The 20,833-nt window shown below is 42.0% G+C and overlaps 1 protein-coding gene across 1 annotated transcript in view; it reads left to right on the top strand.

The window, feature by feature from the left end:
• lonp2 (lon peptidase 2, peroxisomal) overlaps window positions 1-20,141 on the top strand; it is a 35,861-nt gene extending 15,720 nt beyond the window's left edge. The window contains exons 5-17 of the mRNA XM_072386664.1: window positions 435-557; window positions 1,560-1,723; window positions 2,035-2,129; window positions 3,362-3,480; window positions 4,763-4,902; window positions 6,595-6,736; window positions 6,882-7,032; window positions 8,094-8,220; window positions 11,538-11,671; window positions 17,902-17,987; window positions 18,265-18,472; window positions 18,546-18,736; window positions 18,818-20,141. Of these exons, the coding sequence (XP_072242765.1) occupies window positions 435-557; window positions 1,560-1,723; window positions 2,035-2,129; window positions 3,362-3,480; window positions 4,763-4,902; window positions 6,595-6,736; window positions 6,882-7,032; window positions 8,094-8,220; window positions 11,538-11,671; window positions 17,902-17,987; window positions 18,265-18,472; window positions 18,546-18,736; window positions 18,818-19,042 (1,905 nt within the window). The 3' untranslated portion in view covers window positions 19,043-20,141. The remainder of the gene's footprint in view (window positions 1-434; window positions 558-1,559; window positions 1,724-2,034; window positions 2,130-3,361; window positions 3,481-4,762; window positions 4,903-6,594; window positions 6,737-6,881; window positions 7,033-8,093; window positions 8,221-11,537; window positions 11,672-17,901; window positions 17,988-18,264; window positions 18,473-18,545; window positions 18,737-18,817) is intronic.
• Window positions 20,142-20,833: the final 692 nt, after the last annotated feature.

Genomic DNA, 20,833 nt, shown 5'->3' with positions numbered 1-20,833 from the left:
CATGACAGCACAGTTAGAAAAAGACTGAACAAGGATGGCTTGTTTGGAAGGGCTGCTGGAGAAAGCCTCTTCTCTCTAAAAAGAACATGGCAGCACAGCTTAGGTTTGCAAAGCTGCATCTGAACAAAGTGACTGATAACGTCACACAGGAAACCATTACTGACACTTACTGCTGCTGAAGCTGCTGCTACAAGCTGCTGGATCAGGGGTTCACTTAGTTTTTCACACACTGCTTTTGTGTTTTGGTCTTAGTTTTAGTTTAAATGTCCACATATTTTCTGTTAAGTCCTGACATGTAAAGTTAAGAAGAGAATGTTACGTCACTGTTTGTAGTGCATTTACAGCAACATTTTGCACATTATGGAAATCAAATCAACACGGGGAGGAGAGATTATTTCAACATTTCCTTTTTTTCTTTGGCACATGCTGTGAAGGTGCTGGATGCAGTGAGTCTGGAGGAGCGTTTTAAGAAGGCCCTGCCCATGTTGACCAGACAGATAGAGGGACTAAAACTGCTGCAGAAAACCAGGAAAATGAGTCCCGACAATGAGAAGAGGGTAACAGACACTCAGCCTTTTGACCACTCACTACACAGGTCCACCTTTAGCTTCTTAAACAGCCCTGACTATCAAGGCATGGACTACACTAGACCTCTGAAGGTCTGCTGTGGTATTTGGCACCAGGCTGTTAAGTTGTGAGGCGGGACCTCCATGGACTGGATGTGTTTGTTCAGCACAACCCGCACATACTTAATTAGAGATCTGGAGAATTTGGAGGCAACATCTCATGGTCATGTGTGTTCCTCAAACCAATTATAAGCCATTCTTGCAGAGTCATTGGGGTGCATCCTGCTGAGGAGGGCATTATTGGGCTTATAGCAGGAGGGAATACGGTTCCCATGAAGGGTTGTTCTTGGTCAACGACTGTGTTTAGGTTGGTGATGCTTGTAAGATTAACACTCAGCTGAATGGCAAGACCCAAGAAAACATGATTCTTCAGACCAGGCCACCTTTTTCCATTGCTGTTTGGTCCAGTTCTGATGCTCTCGTGTTCGTTTTAGGTGCCTTTTGCAGTTGAAACGGGTCATCATAGGCACCCTGATGGCTTAAAGGCTGTGCAGCTGCAAACGCAACAAACTGAGTTTGTGCTCTGACGTTTGTTTTTTATCAGAACCAGCGTTAACGTGTTCTGCAATTTGGGCAAGAGCAGCTCTTCTGTCTTTGTCCGGGAGCCTCATGACCGTGTTATCTGTCCAGTTTTACTTTGTTGAACCACCCCTGGTTGATCTCTACCGCTACAGCATTGTCTGCATCCCACATCACTGCATCTCCCCACCTGCAGTTATGGAGATGCGTTGATCCAGTTCTCTAACCTTCACAATATGGTGTTTGTGAGAGTCGCTCCAATCCTTACTTTCTTATATCCTTCTGTTTCTAACCCATTTTAAAGACAGAATGTTTACTTCCTGCTTTTTATTGAGACCACCAGTGTTTTTTACTTTGCCGGATATGTTTATGTCCGATCACACTCACAAAGCCTCCTGATTCTCATCTGATTAGGTTTTATCAGTGCGTAAAGGTGGAGTGTTTCCAGGGCGACAGTTCAATCTGGATGAGGAGGATGAGGATGACGATGGAGACGACACAGCGACCTTGGAGAGGAAGGTCCATGGGGCCAACATGCCTGAAGCCGCACTCAGAGTTTGTCTGAAAGAGCTCAAGAGGTAAATGTTCTTCCAGTTGATACCAGAGTCCTTCAACACGAAACAAAATCCCTGCTTTAAAGTACATTTTTGCAAAAACTTTAGTAACAAGCGTGTGTAAGTCAGGATGGAACGATGCAAAATAATGGCCTTTGAGTGTGTGAAAAACTCCATTTTACTCTCTAAGACACGACTATAATTCTGTAGTTTCTGTTACGTTTATTTTAAATGGAATCATAAAGATGGAGAATTTCTGTTTTAACCTTTGAATTGTTACTCTTTTATCCTTTGTCTCACGTGTGTTAAGTCTGATCTCGTTCATCTGTTGTCAGATTGAAGAAGATGCCTCAGTCCATGCCCGAATATGCCCTGACCAGAAACTATTTGGACCTTATGGTGGAGCTGCCATGGAGCAAAAGCACCAAGGGTAAATAAAGCTCGTTTCCACCCAAGTAATGAGTCTTAATGCTGGTTATTAATGTGCTCTGATCTTTTACCAGTGGCTGCTTGTTTCTGCCCTTTGTTTTTCTTTCTTCATCAGCTGTAGCTGTTGGTTTCTAAAACTTCACTGGGTAAAACATGTGTTTTCCAGTGTCGGCTTTTCCCTTTTATGTACCGTAAATTCCGGACGATAAGCCGCTACTTTTTTCCCAGGCTTTGAGCACCGCGGCTTATAATACGGTGCGGCTAATGTAACATTTTGCCTCGTAACGTTAGACCAATAAAATGAACGAATATTTCACAGCGGTCCAATGAAAATGTACGATGAATCAAACAAATTTACACTACTAAATTATTGTAAATTGGACATTTGTCACCCTCAACATGGAAAACAAAGGAAGAAAGGCATATGATGCAGTGGGTGACGAAGTTCTGAGGCTGTTCAATTCGGACACTGAAAATGATGACTTTGATGGTTTTAGTGCACAGGAGGAAGATGAAGAAGGCTACTGTCTTTTTTTCTTTCTTTCTTTTTTTTTTTTTACCATCTGTGTTACAGGCACTGTTTGGGAAAAAAAGCATTTACGCCGTATTTGTGCGTTACTGATAGGTGTTTAAGTTCAAACCATCTGTGTTACTGGCACTGTTTGGGGAAAAAAGCATTTACGCCGTATTTGTGCGTTACTGATAGGTGTTTAAGTTCAAACCATCTGTGTTACTGGCACTGTTTGGGGAAAAAAAGCATTTACGCCGTATTTGTGCGTTACTGATAGGTGTTTAAGTTCAAACCATCTGTGTTACAGGCACTGTTTGGGAAAAAAAGCATTTACGCCGTATTTGTGCGTTACTGATAGGTGTTTAAGTTCAAACCATCTGTGTTACAGGCACTGTTTGGGAAAAAAAGCATTTACGCCGTATTTGTGCGTTACTGATAGGTGTTTAAGTTCAAACCATCAGTGTTACAGGCACTGTTTGGGGAAAAAAAAGGATTTACGCCGTATTTGTTTATGTCACTGTACGCTTTAAATTAAAAGTTCTCCTCATGTGTAAATATCTTGCATTAAAATGTGGAAACCCGCCGCGTATAATCCGATGCGGCTTGTATTCAGGTGCGCGCTATAGTCCGGAATTTACATTACTCAGTCATCCCTCTTTGTCTAGAAAGCCTTCAGTAGAATAAATGTGTGCTTTTTAAACATCCACCTCACCCATATTCAGACTGCCTGGACATCCGTGCTGCACGTACTCTGCTGGACAACGATCACTATGCCATGGACAAGCTGAAGAGACGTGTGTTGGAGTACCTCGCTGTCAGACAGCTGAAGACTTCACTCAAGGTGCTTCTTACAGATCCCACAGTTCACTGAAATACAAAGACAAACCCTCATGTGTTACAGAAAGTTCTTAAAATTGTAACATCAACAGATTTTCTCATGAGTCCTTAAAGTTGACGAAGAGAAGCCAATCAAAACAAATAATCTCTGAATACTAAAAGTGTGTATTTCAGTATGTGGTGTGACCCTGTTTCTGACGAAATGAAGAGCTATAAGTGAGGAAACACTTGCTGAGTCTGTTTCAGTATCTATGATGTCTCAAGGCAGTGTGAGACCCAGTTTGAAAATTGAGTTAAAGTAGATAGAAGAACAGATTTACTGCTCATCTGACAGGAATTATTTGATATTGAGAGAGTTTTATGATGCAGCTGTGTTGTTGGTTGGTTTAAAAATGATGGCTCGGGAGCAAATGGCTCCAATTTCGTTCATCTCGACTCCTCTGCTCACATCTTTGGGCTAAGAGGCGAGATTACACACAGAAGTCCCGGCGTTTTCTTCAGAATTCACTGCTTTGGTTCTGAATTCATAGTTCCAGCAGTGAGGCCCAGCCACCCTGTCCCAGATGTACCAAAACGGGCCCAAACCATGATATAGCCACCACCGTGTTTAACAGTGTTTTATTTCCACCAACATAACAGTGTGTTTTAGAACAGAAACCTTGTATTCTGGTTCATTCATCCACACAACGTTCTCCCAGCAGCCTTCTTTCTTTTCCTCAGGACCTTTTAGTAAAACTTGGTTTGGCAGAGCAGTTCGAGCAGGTTATAAACTTATAAGAATTGTACATTTCACATAACTTAAGAAACAAATTAACTAAAGTCTTGCTACCTTTCTAACATTTTGTTCTGGCAATTCTGGCTTCTTCTGTAAAAGCTGCCTCCTTTGGGTTGAGAAACTGAGTTAAAGACTAGGAGATCTCACTCCTGGTGGTGTTTTATTTTGTTCTGTCATGAGTCATCTGACATTTATTTCTTGGAGGCTAAACTCTTTACAGATGTTTGTAACCTTTTTCAGCTTGAATGAGCATCTTCAGCAGGATACACTTTGCGGACTTGAGCTGTTAAGATCAGACTTTGGTCTTTAGATCCCCTCTCTTTACATAAAGTAGGCTCTCCACTTGAAAACACCAGACTTTTATCTTCATATTACCAGCTCATCTTAAAAGTTCCAATACCTTTCCCTCCAGCCCCACTATATCATTCCTCTGTTTAACTGGCTTCTCTTCATCTACTTCCTAAGCATGTGTTAGACTCTTTTTAAGGTGATATTTATGTGTAAATTTTAGGGCCCCATTCTGTGCTTCGTTGGGCCTCCTGGAGTCGGTAAGACGAGTGTGGGACGCTCCATCGCCAGGACTCTGGGCAGAGAGTTTCACCGCATCGCTTTGGGCGGCGTCTGTGACCAGTCTGACATCAGAGGACACAGGTAGTTTACGAGTAGACGATAATTCTGTGCAAATGTACACGCCGAATGTCCTGAAGTGTCATAGACTTTACAGGGTGGGCCGTTATTGCAAAATTCAGCACGCAGGTGGATCTTAGTTTCCTCACGGATCACAATCTCGTTTCAGGAGCCGGATGATTGACACAATGTTGAAATTTCATTGTGGCGTTTACACACTCTTGAAAGGAGCTGAGTTTTTCCCTAATGCACCACTCCTGGAAAGGAGTGATAAAGCCATTCAGTCATTTGTAGCCATTGAACGTGCTGGCACAAGATTCACCCTGTCAATAACCCTCCAGCTTGCATGAAACTCCACCTGTGTTTGATTTGAATGACTGATGAATTCTCTTTGAGGTTTTTCAGAAACAGTTCTGTTGAAATCTTAAGACGCTTCACACTGACGTCCATAAATATGGACTTGATAAGATGGAGTGATCTGGTGTCTGTCTCGGTTGAGTGTTCGTGCAACAGGAGGGAGAACGCACATGCAGAGCAGTGCACACAAACAGTTCAAAGGTTTCCTTCGCAAATAAAGTCATGACAGGCACCAACAGGGATCTGCGCTGACAACAAGGGGAAAGAAAGCAGGTGTTTGAGTGGGTGTGGAGAAGTGTGTCAAGGCCGGGAGGAGAGAAGGTATGAGAGGCATCTGCTGGAGGGATGGAGAATGGCACGATGAAGATCACCCGACTGAGACGCCAATCACAAGGACTTTGTCTCCTTTTATCAAATGAACTGCTGCAGCAGACACAAATTATTAAACACAAATAATTAAACTGGAACACAGTTTAATTATTCACCTGTAATACCAATGTTATACCAATTTATTTCATGACTATTACAGCCAGAAGAGTCTGACTTATGAATGAAAGAATGAATGCATTTCATTGTATTTCCAGAATACAGTGAAATGATTCAACAAGCATGAAAACACACACACTTGTAATATGAATAATGCCTAAAAAACTGTATCAATAGACACATATCACATGCGTATATGGAAGACACTCTTGTATGAGTTTGAATTTAGAATCTTCATGGGTTGAGTTGGACGTGAAATAAAGACAGATAATGCCTTATTTAGAGGCTGCATCGTCTAAGCCCCGTTCACTCCGTTATATGGATCTCCAGTTATCTAAATATCTTCCGAAGGACGTCGACTTTCACCAAACTGTTCTCAGTGAGTAGATAAACGTATTTCATGCCAGAAATAAGGTCTAGGTTTAAAAATACTGGAGTTCCCCTTTAAAGCTGTGCACCCTTTCCACACAGTTGATGCAGAGTTATCAGCAGGAGTGCACAAAATGGCAGTCGTCGTCCAATTTGTCCAACCTAAAAGTTGCTTCTAGTTTTCTTTTTTCAGTGTTTGAACCTTAGAGTCCATGAACCCCATTCATGCACACTTGAAGCTTGCTTGCATTAGGTCCATTCGTTACACAGAGCGTTGTGTCCGTATTTATTTTTGTCAGTGTGAAAGTGTTGTTGTATACAGTGCTCACATATGTTTAGCATAAGCGTGACCATGTTAAGACGACGCAGGGTATGACAAACTACTGTGGACAAGACCTGATGTTGACCTTGGTGTAGATACTTCTGCTCTTTTCTGTTGTCGTCTGTAAATTAAGCTTTGTTCAAAAATTGAGTCAGTATTTCAAGTCCTTGTCATGTCTCCAGGCGTACATATGTAGGCAGTATGCCTGGTCGCATTATCAATGGTCTGAAGACGGTGGCGCTCAATAATCCCGTCTTCCTCCTGGATGAGGTGGACAAACTGGGGAAGAGCCTGCAGGGAGACCCAGCAGCAGCGTTGCTGGAGGTCAGCTTACTTTTGCCTTTCCTTCCTTTTCCCCTGTGGGTGTCTCCATCGTAACATAATCTAATTCACGACTAACTCAATTATCTCTCCTGTCAAACTGAACTGCAAGTGTTAGTATAAAACCAGTCTTCTAATATACGCTTAGGTCCTGGACCCAGAGCAGAACCACAGCTTCACAGACCATTACCTCAACGTGGCCTTTGACCTTTCTCAAGTGCTCTTCATTGCCACTGCAAACACCACTGCGACCATCCCCCCGGCGCTGCTGGACAGGATGGAGGTGCTGCAGGTTCCAGGTGGTTATCTCCACAGTTTCCTTTTGATCCAGAGGTCAAACTCTTGCTTTGTGAGATAAAACTCATCTCCAGCAGAGAGTTTCTGCTGTACGATCCTGGAACAAAAAGTGTGGGCAGTAACTGGAAGCACTAATCTGGACTAACAGAGTCACAAACAACCAGAGAAGAAGAGTTTCTCACAGAACACATGAGCAGTTAAAATATCTAACACAAACTCTTTGGCTCAGATCCTCACTTGATTAGGTCTAATTCCTGCAGTCATACCAAAAACACTCCAGCTCTATATATAGATATAGATGGTTACACCTTATCAACACAGCTGCAGGTTGTCTGGGTTATGGAACGGAACCGTTCAACTAGAAAGCTTCTGTTAACAAAGTAATGTGGGAACAATATTGTCAGAAAGTAACAGCAGTTACTCCTTAGAAGTTGGTGTACGTCATCTTCATTAGCTAAGCTGTTAGCGTTAGCTAGTGCTAAAGGAAAAAATAAACCATGAGGAATTATTTCTCAGATGCTTCCATTTCCCTGCTCTGAAGTTCAGCTCTGAGAGTTGGAACTGATTCCTCTTTGTGGCTCAGTTCCTTCAGTCCAGCGTTGAACTGGACCAAGTTCTTAAAACAGTGGGATGAAAAGTGTTTGCTGCACATTCACAGTCTTTAGCTAACTCTGTTGGAACATTAGCCTCAGATATAGTTTATCCACTGGGCTCTTATGTCCTTTGAGGCTGCTGCTCGATGGAAGATGCATGCTCCTCAGTACAGCTGACAGCAGAACATTTCCACCAGAAGCTGGCTTCAGCCGTTCAGCAGGGTGGATGTGAGTGGGCGGGGCTTAGTAGAGGAGGCGGGGTCACCTTAAGGAGTGACGTAAATTTGAAATGAAAATCAGAAGACCTCATTAAATGATGAAGTTTCATACAAAGGGGACAAAAATTATACCAGGGTTGTGTTTTTCACTTGCTGGTGATCATATATGCAGAAAAAAGTTGAGTTTTTTCATAAATGTGTCACCTTTAAGCATTAAAGATGACACATAAAGATAGTTTTTCTTTGTTTCAGGATACACGCAGGAGGAGAAGGTGGAGATTGCTCACCGTCACCTGATCCCAAACCAGCTGGAGCAGCACGGGCTAACACCTCAACAGCTGCATATACCTCAGGAGACCACACAGGATATAATCAGCAGGTGCACACTCGTAACTCCTATTCAAACATGCACTCAAACAGGATCATAATCATGTTGTTTAATCCCATATGCACCTACCAGACGAGCCACAATAACCCCATATTGCTGTTTGACATGTTAACACTAGAGAAAATACAAAGCAATGCGCTGCTTCTCCATTTGGCTCAGTTTTTCTTCAGTGAATAATAAAACAGGCCATGCGTCATGTGTTGTTCATCTGAGGTTGTTTTCATCTCTATTCAAGACCTGGTAAGGATCAGTCCTGCTATTCAAAACCCTCAGAACTGAAAGAAACAACTGTCAGTGTGACAACAAACCGCTCTTAGAATGTGACGCTTCAGTTATTATAAATTCAGCTGAAGGTACTGTTGTAAATCAGAATAGTTATTTTTCAAAGGACTGTTTTAAATTTCACATTTTTCACCTGGTAAGACTGCATAATGAGTTCACTTCAGTTTGACCTGATAGAAACAGCATGGCCACTCCCTGGGATTTAGTGTGAACTTTGGTTGATACTCGGTTACTCTGACAGACTCACATTCTTCATGTACACAGGGATTTAATTACAGTCGTAAAAGTATCAGTGTGCATCAGCTGAACTTCTTAATGTTGTGCCTTCTTGATATTTAGGTGACATGTGTATGCTCTGAGACCCTGAGAGAGACTCTGCTCAGTATGCTGTTATCTATGTGAACAGGCCACAAAGGTCATTTGGTTTAAGAAGAGATTTGACCCCACATGTTCCCGATTAAAAGCATCTTAAATGCTGCATACAGTACATACAGGTCTGTCAGCTGGCAGCTCACAGCTGAAGTTTACTTTTAATCATCAGAGTGCATCATTAAGTTAGTGGTGTTTTTTGTTACTTTATACTCCTAATTGTTGAATGACAGAATTGCGCTTAAAAAGTTAGCATCACGTGGTGGAGTTCAGGGCTCTGATGTCCTGGGGAAAGAAACGGTTTCAGTTTGACTTTTCTTACTCCTGTACCGTCCTCCAGAGGACAGGAGGGCGAACAGAGGAACTGATGATCAACTTCAGGAGGAAGAAAGAGGAACCTGCTCCTCTGTAAATCAGAGGAAACACGGTGAAGGGGTCAAGAGATTTAAATTCCTGGGCTCATACGTCTCTGGGGACCTACGACAGCTCTCTTGAAAAAAAGGCACCTCCACTTCTTCAGGTCACTGAGGAGAGCGAACCTGTTTCTCCACAGCTGCTGCTGTCATGCTACAGATGTTCATTCAATTCAGTTCAATTCAGTTTTATTTATATAGCACCAAATTACAACAATTGTCATCTCAAGGCACTTAAATAATATTGTCCAATTCAAGCCAATTGGAATTCAATCCATTGTAATCATAATCCAATTCATTCATATAGAGCCAATTCAAAAAACAATATCCTAGCTAAGGAAACCAACAGATTGCACCTAAACTTGTCTTCAGTCCAATCTCCCGTCCTGATCGTGTCTGTGGCGACTGTGGAGAGGAACGACTCCCTTTTAACAGGAAGAAACCTCTGGCAGAACCAGACTCAGGAAGGGTGGCCATCCACCTCGTCCAGCTGGGGTTTGAGAAGACAGAAAAGAGGGAAAAGAGGGGGGAAAAACACCATAACACCATTCAAAGGATATCTGTTGGAACAGGGAAACATACGTTAATAACCACAATAATGTCACATGTACATAAAATCAATTGTGAAATTAAACGGGGAAAAAGAGAGCAAAGTGAGGAAAGGTGTGACAGATGAGGTCCCCCAGCAGTCTAAGCCTATAGCAGCTTAACTATGGGATGTTTCAGGATTACCTGAGCCATCCCTAACTATAAGCTTTATCGAAAAGGAAAGTTTTAAGCCTAATCTTAAAAGTGGAAAGGGTGTCTGCTTCCCGGAAATTTACTGGCAGCTTATTCCACAAGAGAGGGGCCTGATAACTGAAGGCTCTACCTCCCATTCTACTTTTAGAAACTCTGGGAACAACAAGTAAACCTGCAGTTTGGGACCGAAGTGCTCTGTTAGGAAAATACCTTACAATGAGATCTTTAAGATATGATGGAGCTCGGTCATTAAGAGCTTTATATGTCAGAAGAAGAATCTTAAATTCTATTCTGAATTTAACAGGGAGCCAATGAAGAGAAGCTAAAACTGGAGAAACATGATCTCTCCTGTTAGTTCTCATCAGATCAGCTGGAGGCTTTTCAGAGAATATGTGGGACAGCCGAACAATAAGGAATTACAGTAGTCCAATCTTGAAGTAACAAATGCATGAACTAGTTTCTCTGCATCACCCTGAGACAGGATGTTCCTGATTTTAGCAATATTACGAAGGTGAAAGAAGGCAGTCCTAGAAACCAGTTTTATATGATAAATTCTGGTCAAAAATGACTTTCATCAGCACAGTCCAGGACTCACCTCACACAGATTAGCATCTCTTTCCTCTGCTGCTGTCTGCCAGGCGCTGTAGGCCTGTAGCAGCTGGTAACCCCATGCCATGAAGGAATCCTGGTGGTAATGTGGGTTACTCTGACTGTACATAATCAGTTTATTATGATGCTACCAATTTACTTATCATGCATAAGTTGTCTTCTTACTTGCACTTTTATTATCTTTTCTCTTAATCTTTTACTATATTTATGTTGACGTTTATGTATTGTTTAGCAGTTTGTGACCAGGTGGGCGGAGTCTGCAGAGGCACTGAGAACTGGAGGTGTCTTTCAGATGTCTGAGCAGCTGGAAATTCTCATTCAGTATGTTTCCATGCATAGTTAAGTCTGGGTATAGGCCATTTAATTAGACTTCTCTCCTTGTTCCAGCACACAAGCGCAGGAGGGGAATAGAATTAATGATGTAAGTGTGGATCTCCCCTCTCAGCTTGTTTTACGTTACAAAAGAGAGATCCATGCAGTCGCATGTGCTTCTTCTCTGTTACTGACTTCTGTGGCTAAACCTAAAAATGTACAGAGCAGCAGGTTTGCAGACCAGTTTGAGTCTGATTGAATGTGCAGGAATGATTTGACTTTAAACCACATGATGTGGGTCTGTCCATGCATGTTCCGAACTGTCCCAGCTGCCATGGGGCGAGAGGCAGGGTACAGCTGACCATGGCTGCAGTTCTCCGAGGTCCGACTCCCACAAACCTAATACCTACATTCTGTCCTGTGCCTCCTGAAATCAGTGATCAATCCTCCTTGTAATGCACGATGACAGATTGATAAACATCTGGCAACAGATGCTGCAGTAGGAGTCAAACCTAATCTCACATTGACGTCTTTTTACTCATCTTCTGCCTGTCTGTGCCCCTCCTGATTCTGATCTTTTAGTTACACCCGGGAGGCCGGCGTGCGCTCCCTCGAGAGGAAGATCGGAGCGATCTGCCGAGCCGTGGCTGTGAAAGTCGCTGAAGGCCACAGATTCACAAAGACGGAGACCCCTGAGAACTCATCACGGCAGGAAGGTAAGAACCAGAGCTGAATGTTTGTGTCTGACTCACTCAGTAGGTTTACAGCGAAAATTAAATTATTGTTTTTGTCTGAGTGAAACCGGACATTTGACCTACGTGTAAACATTGAACTATATCAATTATTTCAAAGTCAGACGAACATGCCCAGATAAAAGCCAAGATAAGACCTGGGAATCGCAAGTTTTAGTACTCCATAGTGCCGGAAAATGGTCAAACTTTGATTTCTTTACAACGAGACCGTGTGGACAGTAAGATGAATCTGTATGAATTTGGATAACCACAATATCTGATTTTTGTGGCTGAAGCATTCACAACATTGACATTGTTGCAATATTAATTTAAAAACCAACATTATCAAACTAATTTGTGTTTATTTTGATCTCTTTTTTAATTACACCCATAAAAGTTGGTACAGAGCTTTTAAAAGTTGTGCAAATCTGCATTCAGTAATCTTCATTTGATCAGCTGAGGCACCCTTACCAAATGGGATACCTCTGACACCAAAGCCATCATTACCTTTGACCCAACCAAGTTGTGGCCAAGTTGCAGCTGAAAAGAATTAAACATTTTGTGTCTTATGTGTTTTTTTTTTTCTTGAACTAGCTATATTAGCTAGCTAGCTTATATTAATGTTGTTTCAGGTAAAATTAGATGGCTACAGTGCATCAAGAGCAGCTAGGCGCTAACATAGCCGCGGCTAACATTAGCTAAAACAGAAGCTACATTAATTGCTTTCTTCTAGTTATTATTTGTTACACACAATTACTTTTTTTTAAATCAAATTAAATAAACAGCTGCTGATCAGTTCATGTTGAAGAAACAATAAACAACCCACTAGTTTGTGGGTGCTGGTTAGGGGGATGTAGTGTATTGCATGTGGTATGCATACAAATGTGTCCACAGTAGGGATGCCACAAACGATTATTTTAATAGTTGAATAGTTGATCACCGATTTAAAAAAAAAAATAAATAAATAAATAAATAAAAAATAAAAAATTCGATTAGTCGACTAATCGGATCATACATAAATTGAATGTAAAACATACAGCTTATCGCACCAGGATGCAGCTGCTCTTATATAGGGTTAGGGTTAGCAGTTTTTAGAGAAAAACAAAGACTATTAAATTAGTCGTTGACGATTTTAATCGACATAATCGTGACTAGTCGACTAATCGTGGCAGCTCTAGTCCACAGTCGAGGGTTTTATAGTAAGATAATGAGCTTTATTGGCCTTTAACAACACTGTGGCCAATAGGCCTACTTTACACTGAACTTTCGGCTACTTTTCACAACATAAAACAGCAGTAAAGTGGTTTTCAGTCCACTTTCAGTGTGGTGCTTTGATGTCCTCTAAGATAACTATTGGCCAAGTGTTAATTATTTTTTATTCAACATTGGTCCCTGTAGAATATAATACCAATAACAAATATATATAAAGAATAAAAAAAATCTGATCTGATATAGAGCAAAATCCCGGTTTATTTTGAAATTATGTATGTGTGTGTGCGTATGTGTGTATTTCTTTTTAATGTATGTATGTGTATTTATTTATGTATGTATGTACGTGTGTTAATTTATTTATGTATGTGTATGTATAAATGTGTGTATTTATTTTTGTATGTATTTATTTAGGTATGTATGTGTATGTATAAATGTGTGTATTTATTTTTCATGTATGTATTTATTTTTATCTATGTGTATGTATAAATGTGTGTATTTATTTTTTATGCATGTATTTATTTATGTATGTATGTGTATTTATGTGTGTATATGTATGTATGAATGTGTGTATTTATGTTTTATGTATGTATGTATGTATGTATTTATGTATGTGTATTTATTTTTGTATGTATGTGTATGTATGAATGTGTGTATTTATTTATGTATGTATAAATGTGTGTATTTATGTATGTATGTGTATGTATGAATGTGTGTATTTATTTTTTATGTATTTATTTATGTATGTTTATGTATTTATTTTTTATGTATTTATTTATGTATGTGTGTGTATTTATGTTTTATGTATGTGTGTGTATGTATGTGTGTGTATTTATGTATGTGTGTATTTATGTTTTATGTATGGGATGCAGGTCAAATGCAGAGAACAGAACATTTGTTGGGTCCAGTACAGTCCTGTGAGCTGTTGGTTGTCTCTGTTACACTGATCAGTCTTGACTGGTCAGTGGAATCAACAGATAAAAGAAAAGTTTAATACACTCTGACCCCAAAAGATCTCAGCTTCCTCAGTAGATTCCGTCTCTGGTGACATTTCTGTAGGATCTCCTCAGAGTTGGTTGAGAACTTTAGGACGCCGTTGAAGATGGTACGCAGGTATTTGCACCAGGAGCTCCCCCCGATTGATGGTCGTGGCTGTCTGAACCGACTGTGGTCATGTTTATTTTCAGTGGCAGTGAGGTCTTTATTTGTGCAAATAATAGCCTAACGTGGATGGATCCGGGCTGTCGGACGAACCTCAGACCTCAGCTTTGGTTGCTCGAGTCTATTTCTGTTAAAGAATTTGTGATGATATGAGAGCTAAGAAAAGGAAATGTCATGGATCTGCTAGACACACATCCACAAAACAGCCAAAACGGTTCCTGCTGAACTCAAACCCAGCAAGTGGAAGAGGTTAATCTGATTTGTTGATCAGCTGCCCGTCCCTCAGAAATGACAGGACGCATGCTTATGGCCTTATAATTTGGGTCACTTGATTTTTAATGTTGGAGCCACTTTCAGAGATTTTCAGTAATAAGAAAATGACCCCAGCAGACGATACATTAGTCAAGTAGGAAATTGGTGCAGACAGCGAGGATATGTGACCTTTGAGAAATCTGCATCCAGATCATGAGTGTCCTCAGAGTGCTGATTACATTCCCAACATGCGCTTCATTTAGAAGAGCAAGAACAAGTATGCTTCAAAGGTATTTATGTCATTAAACGGTGATTAATGACAATCATTTAGTTTGTAAAATAGACATGTGACCTGCTAAATGCAGTTCAAACCCAGCCAACAGTCCAGAAGTGGCCCCATAATGTGATTTACTCTTCAGTTTAGCCATGTTCATGGCTCTCACTATCATGAGGATTAATTGTCACACAAATCACTGTAAATGGCTTATTCATTTTATGTTTCTATTACTTTATAAGCTTAATAAGAGTGAAATGATACAACTGGAAGTTATGAGGCTGAGTTGAACGTTGGAAGATAGAAATAAAAAATGCATTGTTTACCTTTTAGGCTTTGAGGAATAGACAGATGTTAGGCAGACAGATGTTACAGGAGTTATTCGTGCTGAGGGATCATGACTTTTACATCCATGACATCGATGGTCGTCTAAAGCCTGCTGTTTTCATGTTGGATGGTTCCTCTCAGCCTTCTTTAGCAGAAGCAGAAGATGATGAAAAGTTCCTATGGTGGAAAAATGAGGTGGAAATAATGAAGAAAATACATTTCTGTTTGGATCATTTAGTGCTGGCAGGTCTTTATGATGCAGTGGTTGTTCAGAGCTTTTTGTGTGAGGGGAAGGAATTCCTAATTCCATTTTGGATTCCACAGGGGGCCAGGAAAGAGGCTAAAACAGAAGAAATTATCATTCTGGATCAAAAAGAGGCTTTTCAAAGAGCTTCTGGGACATTCTGGTGATGATGATGATGAATTAAAGAAGTTCAGACATGTTTTTAAGCATCACTTTCTCAATTAGAAAGTTAGTCATTTTAAAACTTATGAACAGAAGACAGAGATGTGAAGTCCTGGTCATGAACAAACTTCAGGCTTTTCTCACTGTAGGAACAGAGTTTACCGTCTGTTACGGTGTAGCTGTTCATCAAATACGTCACGTTCTGTCATAAGAACAACAAGTACACCCAGATTCAGTCTTCAGTTTTGTGTGTCAGGAAGTAACCATCATCACATTAGATATTACATCGTGTCACTAATGGTTTCCTGTGGGACGTTATCAGTCTCTCTCATGGTTGTGGAGGAATCTTGGCCCACTCTTCTCTCCAGCGGTGCTTCAGCTCATTGAGGTTTGCAGCATTGGTTTCTGCACAGCTCTCTTAAGGTCCCACCACAGCATTTCAGTCAGGCTGAGGTCTGGACTTTGACTGGACCATTGCAACACCTTGATTCTTTTCTTTTTCCCACATTCTGCTGTAGATCTGCTGCTGTGTTTGGGATCATTGTCCTGTTGATGAGCCAGTTTCAGCCCAGCTTTAGCTGTGGGACAGATGGCCTCACATTTGACTCTAGAATACTTTGGTATCCAGAGGAGTTCATGGTGGACTCAATGACTGCAAGGTGCCCAGGTCCTGTGGCTGCAGAACAAGCCCAGATCATCAGCCCTCCACCACCGTGCTTGACAGCTGGTATGAGGTGTTTGTGCTGATATGCTGTGTTTGGTTTCCTCCAAACGTGCTGCTGTGCATTATGACCAAACATCTCCACTTTGGTCTGGTCTGTCCAAAGGACATTGTTCCAGAAGTCTTGTGCTTTGTTCAGATGCAGCTTTGCAAACCTAAGCTGTGCTGCCATGTTCTTTTTAGAGAGAAGAGGCTTTCTCCTCTTGTTCAGTCTTTTTCTAACTGTGCTGTCATGACCTTTAACCTTTAACATGCTAACTGAGGCCTGTAGAGTCTGAGATGTAGCTCTGGGCTTTTTCACCTTGGGGTGAACTTGCTGGGACGTCCACTCCTGGGAAGATTGACAGCTGTCCTGAATGTTTTCCACTTGTGAATAATCTTTCTCTCTGTAGAATGATGGACTCCAGATAGTTTGGAAATGGCCTTCTAACCCTTCCCAGATTGATGGGCAGCAACAGTTGCTTGTCTGAGATCATTGCTGATGTCTTTCCTCCTTGGCATTGTGTTAACACACACCTGAATGCTGCAGAGGAGCAAACTGAACTCAAATGAAGTCAGAAGTTACAAACTGTTGACATCAGATGTCATTCTGACTCAGATGTCTCAGGAACTTTTGACACCAGTGATACTGAACCTTCTGTTTAGTGAGAGGAGCTGCAGCTGTGTCGACAACCTTCTGGCAGACTGACTGTGAGCACAACCGCTCGATTTAATAACGGGTCAAAAACAGGCTTAGTGTTAATGCACACGACACAGTCCTGAAGGAAGCTCTTACTATTAGTAAGGGAACACACCTAAAAGGTGGTGCTCGTCACTCTGAGCAGAAATCCTCTAATTAGGCTTAAGCTTGTGTAAATCAGCTCAGAGTAAATATTCAACCAAGAACTTCAGTGACAAAGTCACAATGCTACTTCCTGTCTAATGAGGAAGCCAGTTGATATTGTTTGAAAACAGCATTTAATCTCATTCATTCTGATTTTAGTACAACACGCTGCTTTTTAGAGGCTACAGGATTTTTACTTTTTCCTGCGAGGTCACCAGCAGATTGAAACGTGTCTCCAGGTGAGAAACTGGATAAATGAGCCAGCTGTGCTGTGCTTCTCTGCAGAGAGCCGGCCGTGTTGCTGGGTAACAGACAAACGGCATGTGCTCCGCAGTTTCCTGAAGGACGATCCATGCTCGATGTCCTTGTGCTTAGTTTCCTTTGCATATTCATAAGTCCATGTGTGAGCATCTCATCACCTGCCTTTGTGTCTTTTGGTTGCGTGCAGCGCAGTTAAATTCACTTCTCTTCATGAGATTACTGCTCACACTCTGCAGTCGCCTGACTCCACAAACAGACATATTCCTTCTTTCATCTGCTGTTTAGCTCCTCCAACTCCTGCAGTGTGGCCCATGTGCTTTAAAAAAATCTGGGTTTTAACCAATTTAACGTGTTTATATGGTGTTTCTGACACCCGCCAGAGATCACAGGTGTCCCAACCCCCCGGGTCTCAACACATTTACCAGATGGACGTTGGAACGCTGTAACATGGCTGCAGGGATTTGTAAATCTGAAAAAAACATTTACTTATTCACTTATTCACAACAGAAAAATACCAGCTCAAAAAGTCGGGACAGGTCCACGTTTACCTCTCAGCATCCCGTCTTCTGTTAACATCCGTCTGTAAACATCTGGACCGGAGGAGACCAGCAGCTGTACCTTTGGGAGAGGAATGTTGTCCCGTTATAGTCTGTTGTACTCTATCTGTACAGAGCTCACCAGAGAGGCGGAAAAAGATGGGAAAACTGCAGTTTTTTGTTTAGGTTTTAAGTCACAGAAGTGAGTTTTCAGAGCTTTAAAGTGTGATTCTGTGTGTTCTCAGACAAGGCAGCGCCCCCAGAGTTGCCCATCGTCATCGATCACATCGCCCTGAAAGACATCCTGGGACCTCCCCTGTTTGAAATGGAGGTAAGCGGGGCGTCACACAGCGAGGATGAGAGCAGCATGTTCTGAGTATCTGCAGCGCTCATAAACTAAATGATGCGATTCACTGTGCCCCAAACGAGCAACCAGTCACAGAAAATGCATGAATGCTAAGGCGGCGTGTGAGATGTCTCACAGAGCGGTGCCGTTTGGGTCTGTTCCTCTCCTCCGTGCTTCTTTGTGATTATTACAAAATCCTCTTTGGAGACTTTCTGAGGTAACTCAGAGGTTTACAGATGTTTTTATGTGTACGTGCTGGAAGGTTTCCGAGCGGCTCACGCTGCCAGGCGTAGCGTTGGGTCTGGCCTGGACGCCGCTCGGCGGGGAGATCATGTTTGTGGAGGCCAGTCGGATGGAGGGAGAAGGTCAGCTGACTCTGACGGGTCAGCTGGGAGATGTTATGAAAGAATCCGCCCATCTGGCCATCAGCTGGCTCCGAGCGAACGCTAAAACCTACCAGCTGACCAACGGTGAGTTCACACACGGATGAAAAAAAAGAGATGAAAAAGCTGTGAAAGAGGCTAATTTACTGTGTTTGCACAGTGGTGGGGAGTCCAGATCCTTTAGAGGGGACAGACATCCACCTCCACTTCCCCGCCGGAGCCGTCACCAAGGACGGCCCCTCTGCTGGTGTCACCATAGTAACATGCCTGGCCTCCCTGTTTAGCGGGCAGTTGGTCCGATCGGACGTTGCCATGACAGGAGAGATCACATTAAGAGGGCTGGTGCTGCCGGTGAGTTTTCACGTTCATCTCCTGAGACGTAAACCCCCGCGTCGGCGCATTTAACCCGCTGCATCGGTTTGTCCTTCACAGGTGGGCGGGATCAAAGACAAGGTCCTGGCGGCCCACAGGGCAGGAGTGAAGCGCGTCATCATCCCAAAACGCAACGAGAAGGACCTGGAGGAGCTTCCGGCCAACGTCCGAGCCGACCTCGACTTTGTCACTGCCGGAAACCTGGACGAGGTCCTGAACGCCTCCTTCGAAGGAGGGTTCCCGGGGACGAGCGGCACACACCCACAGCTCACCAGCAAACTGTAACGCACTGAACGCACACGAGCTCAGAGAGAGTCCCCGAGTAGACGTAACAGAGCAGAGAGTCTGTCGGCGTTAGTTTGGGCCCTTCATGAGTCATGTTGTTGACATTTTAAAGTGCTTTAACATTGAAAATAAGGCTGTCAATAGACGAGGATTAAAAACATATTCTGCTACCGGACTGATACACGTTTGTTTGCTTGCATTCATTCATGTTCTGACTTTCAATGTCACAGTTAGAGTCAATGCTTGTGTATTAAAACTCCCTGAAATGAAAAGATGTTTTGAAGGTTCAGGATTCAGCCTCCTCGCTGATGCATGTCAGCGTTGTCCAACCAGCTCTCGTCTCTGCTGAGTATCGTCACCGGATGTGACGGCTGCTGGCGACACGTCGTAGTTCAGCTTATTAAAGGACGTCGACAGATCCTGGAACTCATTTCATAGCATAACTTCTTGGTTTGTTCGGGCATGTTGTCTCACTGCATCTAACGCCTCGCTGCACGAGGTTCAGATTACATTTGTCCACCAGTAAATTTCATCATTTCATTGACATTTGCAGCCGTTGAAGGGAAATCGGAAGCGTAATCTGAGATCTCAGGTTCATGAGTGGAAGGAGATTGAAAACAAAGACTTAATCGCAGTGTTATTCATATTAACCTTCATTTGATGCCTACTAACATTAATCCAATGATTTCTTACTAAACCTGGACGCATGCGTCCTGTTACATGTAAACTTTGGAAAATCTTTTAATTAAAAATGCTTAAAGTCTTGCAAATAGTGCTTTTTATTCCTTCAGATGCTAATCAGTGAGTGACTGTAATAAATGTATTTGTGTTGCTGAAATGCAATGAGAAGGTTTTCAACTCCAGATGTGTGCTCCAGATGCAAGTTGTTTTTCTCTCCGCTGTTGTGAGGTAATCTGAAACATCGGTGCGAAGTGACCGTTATTCTTCTCATGGTAACATAGAGATGATTAATGGATCCAAGCTGAAACGGTCACACATACTGTCAGAGCCAAGCACACTCAGGAGAAAATGCGATTTTATGTAAAGCGCTTGTTCTGAAATAAACTCAACTGCAGTAAAAGTGTAGAATAAAACCTCAGCTGTGAATGATTGTATCCTCTGCATGAGACGCAGAAACATGACAGATTGGAGGCAGCTGAGCTGTTTTGGACTTCATGGTGCATTCAGGTGCACCACGAACCACTCAAAGGACCACGTAAGTTTGCTCTTTTCTTATCTAGTGATCCCTCCATGTTTACCTTCTTATTCATATCATTCATTTCTATATAGTCCAACTTTAAAATTGGAGTTTAAACCATTTTATTAGCAAAGATCACAGTGTTTCTGTACAAAGGATGCTCCGTCAGGTTCTTGGATTACTTACTGTCAGATAGTTCTGAAATAAAATGAGTCTGAGACTCTTCAGGCCTGTTTCACATGAAGAAATCTGGTGTCTTTTAGTCATTTCCACCTTACATAAAACACGTGCACACTGAAATAAGAACATTCATGTGTCGGATGGTAGTACACAGAGAAAAACTACCTTTATCTGAGTTTATTATATCTGTAAATGTTATCACTGGGCTGACGTGCACCACAGCTTCTCAGTGTGGGTTCAGATTGTTACTTCCTGTTTGCTTTATTACAACCAGTTCGTCTTCACATTTTATCATTTTAACTGTCAGGAGAATGACGCTTGATAAATATTAAGTACATTTCTACACTGTAAGTTAATACTGAAACATTTTAAAGAGGATTTAAATGGTTTGTTAAATATTAGCCAGCACCTTT

The sequence above is a fragment of the Leuresthes tenuis genome, unplaced genomic scaffold (genome assembly GCF_036924035.1).
Source record: "Leuresthes tenuis unplaced genomic scaffold, fLeuTen1.0.hap1 SCAF_5, whole genome shotgun sequence".
In the NCBI taxonomy this organism is placed as follows: domain Eukaryota; kingdom Metazoa; phylum Chordata; class Actinopteri; order Atheriniformes; family Atherinopsidae; genus Leuresthes; species Leuresthes tenuis.
Note: the sequence above shows the minus strand (reverse complement) of the source record. Positions and strands in the feature narration are given on the sequence as shown.